The sequence below is a fragment of the Lepisosteus oculatus genome, chromosome 11, assembly GCF_040954835.1.
Source record: "Lepisosteus oculatus isolate fLepOcu1 chromosome 11, fLepOcu1.hap2, whole genome shotgun sequence".
Lineage (NCBI taxonomy): Eukaryota > Metazoa > Chordata > Actinopteri > Semionotiformes > Lepisosteidae > Lepisosteus > Lepisosteus oculatus.
Window position 1 is genome coordinate 35,999,067 of NC_090706.1, and position 10,559 is coordinate 36,009,625.

Below are 10,559 nucleotides of genomic sequence, written 5' to 3' on the forward strand. Positions count from 1 at the left end.
AGCAATAGTGATAAAGCAAATCTACACTTTATTTGTACAACTTTGCCAAGATTGGAATGAGATAAATAGAAGGCACAACAATTTGTTTTTACAATACAAAATAAGAATTTAAAACAAAAGTGAGAACATCTCCCCAGCAATACTCCATATCTTGAAGGAAACGTTTTCTTTAATCCAGACTATAAAACAAATAAAAAAGTGGCTTAAAAACAGCATGTCTTAGTTTAAAAGTTAGCTTTAACTCAGAATAAAGTACAACACTTTTCTGGTGAAGTGCAGATGAAACTTTCCAAAGGATCCTTAGCTGCAATGGACTCCAAAACCACTCCAACATGACCATGATTCAACAGTGCTAGGATTTAAATAGTAGCTCCTGAGGAAAAGAAAATTGCAAGAATGCCTTTAGCAATACACAGGATTGCCTAAGAAGTAAAAACACGTTCCTTTAAGAAACAGGGAGAGAACGCTAAAACCAATCTCCGGGTTTTTCAATTCAAGTAGCACTTTTGTTTAAATGTTACGAATACAAGTTTACAAACTTAAAAGAAAACAGGAAAAAAACAAAACAAAACAAAACAAGAAGCCGTTTTTAAAAACAGAGTCCAGATCAAGCTGGGATCACATTCCAAAGCCCCAAAGCTGAAAATTAAAGTTACAAGAACGGATGAACCAGAAGCCAGCTGTGCTGTTAGGTTAAATGGGCCTCAGTAGTGGTTAGAGCTCGGACTTTCACTGGCGTTGCCCCACGTAGCGCCCTTCGCTGGGTCCGGTGCCCCGTCCGGCGCCAAAACTAGGCTTCTGGGACATTGCACCTCTGGAAGGGGGTCCCCTCAGCCCTCCTCCTATCCTGTCGCGAGGCCCCCCCGGCCCCCTGGGACGGACATCTCGCCGGTCTCCTTCCCGGGCCGCGCGCGTCTTCTTCTCTTCCACGTTGAGCCGCACATCCCCCCTGAACTTGATAGGCTAAAACGAACATAAGGACATCGGGGTCGTCATACTCCACAAAGTGCTCCAGCACGTCCACACAAACTGTAACCGCATGCTCCGCCCCGTCCACTGTGTGGTTCGGGCCACATTTAATACGTGTCAATCAGCACACTTCCCAGATCCCCGTAAAAAACAGCCCCATTTCACCAGCAAAATAAACCACCCCTGTACAACCTACCCTGTTGTTCAGTATTTTCTGCACGGGTTCAGAGTCGTCAAAAACCACGAACCCAAAGTTGGGCAGCTTCCCTCCACTGTTGATCCTCAGTTCTACCACAACACCAAACTCTGAAAAACAAAGCAAACTGATGCTAAGCAAATGACAGACCACTACCCACAAGTCTTTCCAGGACAAAGCTAAGTATTTCATTCTTTTTATTTGCATCTGTACTTATTTTCCATATTTTCTTCTGCATTAGCGGAAAAGCTGAAGTTTATCAAAATAATCTGAATTAACCTCAGAGAACATGGATATAGAGAACGGAGGTGAAGCTCAACTTACGTTCAAAGAACTCCTTTAACTCGGCTTTGTCGACATCATGAGGCAGATTGCCCACGAAAAGCTGGTGGCTGTCTGGATACCTGACCACGCGCCGTACCTCTGAGTCGCCCTGCTCCCCCTCGCGAGCTGAGAAAAAGCGGAATTGTTCTTCAGAACACAGCCTTCATGCCGAACACTCAGTAAGTGAATAAAACGGCAACTGATTCGATAATATCCGCGTCATTGTTCTAAAACGAGGTCTCAAACAGATTTTTAATTAACTAAGCAATTTTATACAAGCCATATTTTACAGCCACAATATATTTCGCAATTACAAAAACCTGACGAAACAGGAGCCGACTTGAAAGGAAAAAAATTGGGCACAGCACCAACAGACAAGGTTTAGGAATGCCTCCCTTTAACAATCAGAGCTGAAGAGTACCTCCTGGCCGCGGGCCCCTGTGTGCTGGAGGTCCAGGCCTCTGCTCCCTCAGTCGCTGGTCTCTCTGAGGTCTCTGTACTGCGGTCTGCGTTTCAGTTTTCACCTCCACTCTGGGCTGGAATATTAATTCAGTAAAAAACACGTAACAGATCACACACACCTAAAAACTTCCTAAAGCTCATTTCATCCCATGCCGAGCTTAGTTTTAACACTTACTGAGCACATTTAGGAGAGGTAGCAAAAAGAAAAAAATATTTAAGACATGTAAAAACATGAGCACAGTATATACGGAACTTCAGTTTTCCTATCCTTGTGGGCAAGGACAGAACAATGCCAGCATTACTGTAGCTGTAGTCTCAAATATGTCTACACTGATATCTAGTATAATCCTGTTAATAGTCCAGCATAACTTTTTATACCCTCTGAGAAGAGACAAATGAGTATTAATTTCAAGCTAACTGTGGCTATTCTTGTGGTCTTGCAGAAATACAGCACTTGGCTGTCATTTATCAGAGGGAAACTGCATTGCCAAGAAATCCAACAGATAAACAGCCTACTAGACAAAGCACTAAGCCTCGAGGCCATGAAACAGTTTTACAAAAATATCCCTTCGCTAACAATTGCATGCCAGTCAGATAAGCCCAGGCGAGGTCAAGAGTCCTGCATGAGGACACCAAACATCTAAGACTGCTTTCCACTGGTGTTTCTTACTACTATACGAAAACAATGTTTCACCGAATTAACTTGCACTTTTACCATACCTGTACCGTTGGAACTTTTACAACATGGGGAGAAATTCCTGATGCTGGGACAATTCCACCAGGAGGAAGATTCTTGCTGGTGACAGAGGCCCAGGAGAATGGCTGCAGAGAAGAAAGCAAATATTAAAAATCTCACCTGCCAGAATCTATCGGTAAATCCACATAATCCAGCATCAAGTGACTGTGGAGCACGTATGAATCCCCTGCTCACTGCACTATAATTTCATCTCCCTAAAAAAAAAAATTGTCTCATAGGTCACTGTAAGTAGCTCATCATGTTAAATCATTGCTTTCACTTTTATCGTCGAGGCCAATCTCCAGCCCCCATCCCAGAAGATCCCCTCAGAACCGTACCCGGTTGTCCTCCTGCACAGCCGGTGCCGGGTCAGCCGGTGCCGGAGAGGGACACTTCTCCACCTGCTCCTCTGTGTGAGGCTCGGGCTCTGGAGCCGCTTCCTGCTTCTGTTCTTCCGCAGCTGGTTCAGGCTCTGGCTCCGGCTCAGGTTCTGGGGTTACAGCCTGTTCCTCCAATTGCTCTTCTAACTCCGTGCTGTACGATCACATTTCTAATATTAGCAACGGCGTGGTGTCCTGCTTTACTAAAGCTTTCCTCAGTTACGCAACACTTTGTTACTCAAGACGTATTGAACCCTCAGAATTCGATACCCGTTTTGCATTTGAATGTATAAAATTAGTTGGAGGACATGCTGGAGGAACACCAAATCCCAAATGTCAAATCTAACGGGATCTAATGTCAACAAATCACAGAAGTTAAATTGGGTTGGCTTAAAAAAGGGATTTTTTTTTCCTCCTTAAACAGATCATGCCAAAAAAAAAGAGGTCATGATCAAGGTTTATTTTAAAAGTAAGCTTTGTTGCCTGAACTACAGTAATCACCAGTAATCTCCACACCTTGTAGCCTGGTCATAATAGGGAGAGGTGTCCTCCTGGGCTACCTCCGGAGAATGGGCTCTGTCTTCGTTCTCCTCCACCTCCTCCTCAGACTCTGAAACAAGGAAGGTTACAAGGGTCAAGTATTAGAAGTGAAACCTGCTGCCTTCTGTCAGTCAGGAATAGCATTCAGCTGACAACCCCAGACACTGAAGCCACAATCAAGTGCCAGAATCATGAACATTTTCTTTTGACAAGGATGTTTCTTACCCTCAGGGGGCTCAGTGTCTGAATCGCCAAAAACTTCATCCTGGTAGCGGAATATGTCATTGTGTACATAGAATTTGTTGGCCACTGTGCCCTGAAAGAAAAACAAGTAAAAGCTTTACAGAAAGGTTCAAACCTCCATCTGACTAACGGTCCATGACTAATCTGACTAAGTGTCTAATAGAATGCATTTATATAACTTCCACCTAATTTCTGTTAAATGTAAGACCTTTGTTTACTCCTCGTACCTCTACTGCAAGACAATCACATCACAGATTGGTAAAAAAATAAACCTCCATGTTCTAAAGGACCGGGAGGACTCCGAGGCGCTCTCACCTCAGGTGCCAGCACAAACGTCTGCATGAACCGTCTCATGGGCTGCATGTTGTTGGACAGCTCCCCCATCACCTGGACCACCACCCCGTCGTTCAGAGTGGCGTGGGCGTCCACGTGGCGGATCTTCGTATGGCAATCGCGAAAGCTCAGTGACATCACCTTCTTGTGAATTTCCTGAAAGAGAGAAGCTATCAAAATATGTCCCCCCTGACCAAGGAGATGTACAGAATACTATTTCAGTATCTCACTGTCCCCACCTCACGCTAAGGATCAGACATGCATGTAGGGAAACGTGCATTTTGTTTTGCAAAACTCAGATCACTTGCCAGATGCTGAGGAAAAAAAGGGGAGTAAAGCAGCATGGCCTTGCCTAAAATCCAAAAAGACAGTGAATTAACATTACTTACGGACTGCCCGTAGACGGCCTCAGCAGGCTTTCCATTGCTATCCAAGCCTCCGTGAACATAAGATGAGTTCTTTCCATAAAACCTACCAGCAAAGACATATAAAGATGTCAGACGGTACATTTAAAATTTTAAAGTCTTCAGCTTCCTGCTGATAATTGGCCAATTGATCATTTGCTTGAAGTACCAGGACGCATAGGAAAACATTGTTAACATGTTCTCTGAAATGCCACCAGTTTGAAAAGGTATTTTTATGTGTCCCCAAGCCTACTACAGGCAGTAGCTTTCATCTGAAATCAATTTTTTTCAAACCTTCCAATATGAATCAGGTGACTCTTAACCGTTCACTGGCAAACATGCAAAGAATAAGATCTTTTAAAATAAAGTGGCCATGCAACAGCTTTTCCTTCTAAAACATGCACATTTCGCACCCAATCGCATACTGCAGTTCCCACAGTGCCTACAGACGTTAGTCCAGATTGGAGAAGGCGAGTGCGGCTCTCACTTAAAACCACTTATGATGGTCACCTTCCGTTTGGCACTACTGAAGGTTTTCTACAGAAATATTTTGCTCTGCTCTGTATCAAACAATTTATATGATAATACCACTCCTCGGGTATTTTTTTTGTAAGAAAAAAGGTTTGTGCACATTGAAAACCTGTGAACTTCCAATCTTTGTCACTGTCCCCAGATGCAGGAAAGTCGTCTGAGACTAGAGTGGTAGGTGCAACAAGGTATTTGTGTGCTAATTTTGCCAGTGGCTGCCATTTGATGTATTTCACTATCGAACGTTCAAGAGTGTTATTTTCAACTTTTACATAAGCGGCTTACAAATAGGACAGCACTTCATGTTCAGTGAGAAAGGATACAAAATGTGCTTTCCTCATGCGCCTGTCTCAACCGCTGAAAACAGCTGAAGTGAGCATCCCTGTGGCCACTGATCACAAGTGTGCAGCTGTACAAATGCTGCAATCTTGTCCTGACTAGCAATGACAGATCCATCACCGATGTGCTGAGGGCTGCTCCAGTCAATGAGCAGTCAGCACTGATTCAATTAATCCCACCCAATAATATAAAGCACTTAAGCGGATAGAATATCTCACAATTTTTTTTAAATCCTAACAGGAGGTTCAGAAAACACTTTCAAACTTAAGTGGGCTTTAAATGTTAATTTTAAGCTATATTAGCATTAAGGCTTGACAGTTCTAACGTTTAACAATCCATTGCAACTGTGTTTTCCCATTCAGTTTGAAAGTGATGAGGTATCTTAAAGTTAGGTCGCAAAAACATACCTATGCAGGAAATCAGGCGCCTGGTTCAGAAGGGTGTAGTACTGTCGGACAAACTCACGCCCGACCAGCAGGGCACTTGGCTTCTCCATCACCATTTCTTTGGTCAGCTGGTTAAGACTGCAACATAACAAAATCTCTTAACACTTTCTGGAGAGTGGAAACAAAACATGTATAACCACCGATTATTACAAATTCTTCTAAGGAAGATGAGCATCTCACACTGCACAAATGTATAGTAATCTCAGAAACAGAATAAACCAAGAGTCAAAGACCCATTTGTTCCCATCAAGGACATTTCTTGCAGTATATACCTCTTACATCTGCCTCAATCTCTCAAGATCATTCTTTGAACTGCTTACTCACTACTTGCAGGCTTAATGTTAAGAAACATTAAGACTAAGACTAACAAAAGTACTTAAAATCACATATCAAAAAGGCAGCACTTGGATGACAATAAACGAAAGCGTTTATTTATATCACAGCTCTAGCAGGTGTTAACAACAAATGATTGTCTACAAATGCAAAACTGCACCCATTTGCAAGGGAACACCCAATTTCCACAGCTAACATTCAGCTGTGTTTTGAGATCAGACTCCATTTTAAAACTAGATGCCTGCCTCCGCACTTCACATCTGCTTACTGACAAACGGGCTCCCATGAAATCCTACAACCTCGTTGCGTCTCTGGTTGCCCTTAGAGGACAGCAGTGGTCTAAAACAAAACCGGGGCCTGAGAGAGGGAGACAGACTGGATGAGGCTGGCTGCACACTCCACCTGCTGGGGTCGGCCCATACCATCTGCCTCAACATCAATCCCCTGTCTGATCATTGCCTCAGATGAGGCTGTAGCAGGCACCTCGAGGCTTCACCCAAGAGGGGACTGGTTCAGCAACATCTACTGGAATGCTGAGAGTTACACCCATATATAGACTAGCTCAGCAACCATTAACCTAACTTAGCACCGCCACAGCTAGCTAGGCTGCTGCTGCTGCTTCGCACAAGGTAAATGCCCAACCTCAATCAAACCAGGCCTCGGCATTGGAGTCAAGACACCAGCGCAGTTCCACAGAGCCAGACAAAGCCCAGCCTGCGGACTGTCAGACATTTCAGGCGGAGCACGTTTCACGCCGGCGAGGAAACCGAAGCCGAGCTCAACCGAAAAGCTCCGCTGCAATGACCTGGGGGAGCTGGCGAGCTGAGGGCGCGACTTCGCCCGTTTCGCAATGCGTTGAGAGAAAAAAAAAAAGGATGGGAGAGACGAACGACAGTCGAAGAAAAGGCTGATCGGAAATAAGACAGCGAACAGATGTACGCAGAAGGCTGTGTCGCTCACATTTCCGCACTTCAGAAGCCATTCGCTGCTAACAAAGCGCCTGGAAACGAAGCTAACGCCGGCCAGTACCTGGCACATGGCTATAAAAAAAAACGTTTCGCCTCATCGGCACATTTCTAGCATTTCCTCGACTTCCAAAAATATTCTCAACTCATAATGAATCCGAACTACTGCATTGAGATCGTATTCCGGTGTGCGATTTTATGATGTTGACTCTAGGTTTCTCAATTCCGGCAAGCCGTGATCATTTGAGACCTGCACATCCACACCCAAATCCCCCGAACTTGTGTTAAAACAACCACCGACATCCCAAACCTACATGATAAGATCTCGGCGATGTTTAAGCCATTTCGATATTAAATAACACCATCCTCAGCCAGCAACATAAAAACGGTACTTTCGCTGCCCCCTGACCGTCTTAATTTACTGAAACATGCCCACTCAAAGGGCGATATGCTAAAAACAGAATGCAGGCAGTCTTTGTGTACAGCTGAAAACACAAAACGATCACTTTTAAACTGACTAATGCGGTCTAATGCTACAGGGCCCAGATTGCGTCAGAGCTCCTGAGATCATTCACAGCCAGAAACACCGACACCATTTCACACCGCTTATTTCAGACACGAATTACACCATTCCCGGCGACTGTAATTCACAACGTCGTTTACAAGACGTATCGTGTCATTGATGCCATTACATTAATAAACCAACAAGTTTTTATATATAAGCTAACAAGGTAATGCAGCACACATGTGGCTATAAATACACCACGATACGTAGCCATTACTCGACCGGCCTTTCTCATGACTCATTAATACTCGACATAAAACACCTAATATTAACAGCATGGAACCTGGCACCGCCAATATCCTATCAACCTCTGCTTTTTTCCATCGAAATAAGGTCTTCCCCGGCACTAACCAGCCCTACACCACAGCAAGATTTTAAAAGGTGACCAAACGACACCACTAAAACAAAAAAAAATCTACATTTGAATAAAATGTATCCAACATACCTGAACAGGTATCTTATAACAAAGGCTAAGCCGTAGTTTACTTGAAAATGTATATATTCACCACGACTCTCACCCTGTAGCTAGAAATATTCTGGCGGCCTCACGGCGTGCTCAACCGGCTTCTTCAAATGCCTTCGGGTGACACCCTAACCTGACTCCCGTCCCAGTATGTTACAGGCCAATCAGAGTTTAGCCTTGCGATTCGCGCAGCCAATCGAAGAGAAGACATCCGACAGACGAACACTTCTAGCCAATTGCGGTCGGAATTCGCGTTCGATGGCCTTTCTCCATTGGCCAAGACCCGCGGAAGGCGGAAGGGGCTTTGCCTTCGCCCGCAGCTGCGCCAGCCTATCAGAGTCGGCGGAAACGCATACGTACAGGACGTCTGCAGTAGATTGGCGTTGTAAGGAAGCAAGCAGGCGAGAGGGGCAGGCTTGTTCGCTTGATAAGCGGGTGTTGTGGGCAATGGTTTGTCCCTTTCCTGGCCAACCGTTCAAGGATTGGGGCTTTCGCCTAAAGAGGGAGTGCTGTATTACAAGAGGCCCCTGTGAAAAGCCCCGGGAAGCCCTGTGCCGATAGAGGCGGGAGTTTTTTTGTTTAGGTGACCACTAACTTGAACACGCTAGATGTGATGGGCAAACCAAATGAGAAAATGGATGAATGCGTGTGCCTGGGTTTGTGGTCGTTGCAGTTTAGTCTACGTATCGAAATTCAAATGTAATCCGATTAATCATCAATTGCATTCACCTTTAATTACATTTGCATACTTTCCAATTGATACAATTGAAGGTCTTTTACAATTCAACAATCAATAAAAGTTAAAAACAATGACAGTGATTTTCATTTACTCAGTGCAATTGCAACAGTCTTTGTTCTACTACTACAATTGTGTCTGTACACACCCTTATCCAGTTTTGGAATCTTTTCGTTTTGACAGTACAGTATGGCATGCGTAATACTGAAAGAATGATAATAGTTTTACTTGATTGACTTCATTTCCTGTGATTTTGTCTCACATCTATGTTTAAAACATTTGATCAAACACATTCAACTTGAGTGTTGAGTTTTCTTTTCCAAATATACAGTTCTGTTTTCTGGTCCCCAAAATACACCATATCGTATTCTCTAATCATATGCAGTACTGCTGTTTCTTCCTCAAAGATCTCAAAAAACGTAACCCACTGTACCCTTTCTAAGTCCATGTTGACTTTGTCAAGAAAAGGAAAAGGAATTTGTCTTTTCGCATACCCCAATTTGCTCTCCATGAGACACACAGACACATAGAAAGAGAAGCTTGGGGTCAGAGCGCGGGGTCAGCCATTTCTGCGGCGCCCCTGGAGTAGTTGGGGTTAAGGGCCTTGCTCAGGGGTCCAATAAAGTAGGAATTCCTCTGCCGGCCACAAGATACAAACCGGCAACCTTCCAGCCACAGGTACAGATCCTTAGACACACAGCCAACACACCACCCCACAAGAACACTTCCTTCCATCATAATGGATCCTGTGTTAATAATAATAAAAATAATAATAATAATAATAATAATAATAATAATAATAATTATTATTATTATTATTATTATTATTATTATTATTATTATTATCACAGAGTGATGAAGCCAATTCAGAGATGGGGATTATTAGGAGACCAAGACTGGTAAAGGCCAATGGGAAATTTGGCCAGGCCAGGACACTGAGGTAACATCATAACATCATCACAATGCAAGCTTCATTCAGGAAGACTCATGGGGAAAATAGAGAAGAATTTGGAGGATTCAAACACTGCAGAGTTGAGCAGTAGAGGAAGACTCAGCCATCATCTTCACCACATTGGTCTGGTCAACTGGACTGAAGAGGAAGCCTAAAACCACTGAAAGACTACAGAGTTTCTCCTCTGTGGCTGAATGCCGCATGCCAGTGTACTGGAAAGAGCTGTTTCTGGACTTCTCTTTCGGGATATTGGGTTTGGGTAACTGGGGTCTGTGGAGTTCATGTGTCTCTGTGAGTATTAGGGTACTTTGTGGAGACTCTGTGTCATGTGTTCTGTGTGTCGGGTGGGCAGTGATAGGTATTGTAACTGCTAGAACGTTAGAAATAAAAGGAGCAATTATGTCTGATAATTACACCTACCTGGATTATGGGTACACTGATAGTTCTGAGAGATATAAAGAATCTGGAAAAAGGCCCCTAGCACCCTTAAAATTGCAAGGCGGCGTAGTTGACTACAAAGTGTCGTCAAAGTGGCATTTTTGAGTTACATACTGTCTACATACAGTAACTGACACTATTGGCCTACAACTACTTGAGTCCGTTTTTTTCTCCCTTTTTGGCGAAATGTGCTATATTAGCAATTTT

At 43.7% G+C, this 10,559-nt stretch overlaps 1 protein-coding gene across 2 annotated transcripts; it reads right to left on the reverse strand.

The window, feature by feature from the left end:
• Window positions 1–11: 11 nt before the first annotated feature.
• Window positions 12–8,380, reverse strand: g3bp1 (GTPase activating protein (SH3 domain) binding protein 1). 2 transcript variants are annotated; one of them, XM_015350010.2, is made up of 12 exons: window positions 8,282–8,380; window positions 5,862–5,978; window positions 4,573–4,654; window positions 4,166–4,339; window positions 3,833–3,923; window positions 3,584–3,677; window positions 3,026–3,221; window positions 2,672–2,773; window positions 1,911–2,025; window positions 1,490–1,615; window positions 1,166–1,275; window positions 12–963 (listed from the first exon to the last, which is right to left on the reverse strand). In XM_015350010.2, the coding sequence occupies exons 2-12, from the start codon at window positions 5,954–5,956 to the stop codon at window positions 730–732; spliced, it is 1,419 nt and encodes a 472-aa protein (XP_015205496.1). In that variant the 5' UTR covers window positions 5,957–5,978; window positions 8,282–8,380; the 3' UTR covers window positions 12–729. The 2 variants fall into 2 exon arrangements, with proteins under 2 accessions (XP_015205496.1, XP_006631974.1); XM_006631911.3 differs by having other exon boundaries at window positions 8,209–8,341.
• Window positions 8,381–10,559: the final 2,179 nt, after the last annotated feature.

What these genes read in the sequence shown, in the direction of transcription:
- g3bp1 (XM_015350010.2), bottom strand. Translation starts at nt 5,956, where the DNA reads ATGGTGATGGAGAAGCCAAGTGCCCTGCTGGTCGGGCGTGAGTTTGTC. An exon ending in CGTTTGTGCTGGCACCTGAG is followed by an intron (nt 3,924 to 4,165) that starts GTGAGAGCGCCT and finishes TTTTTCTTTCAG; the next exon opens with GGCACAGTGGCCAACAAATT. An exon ending in AGAAAATACTGAACAACAGG is followed by an intron (nt 964 to 1,165) that starts GTAGGTTGTACA and finishes TGTTCGTTTTAG; the next exon opens with CCTATCAAGTTCAGGGGGGA.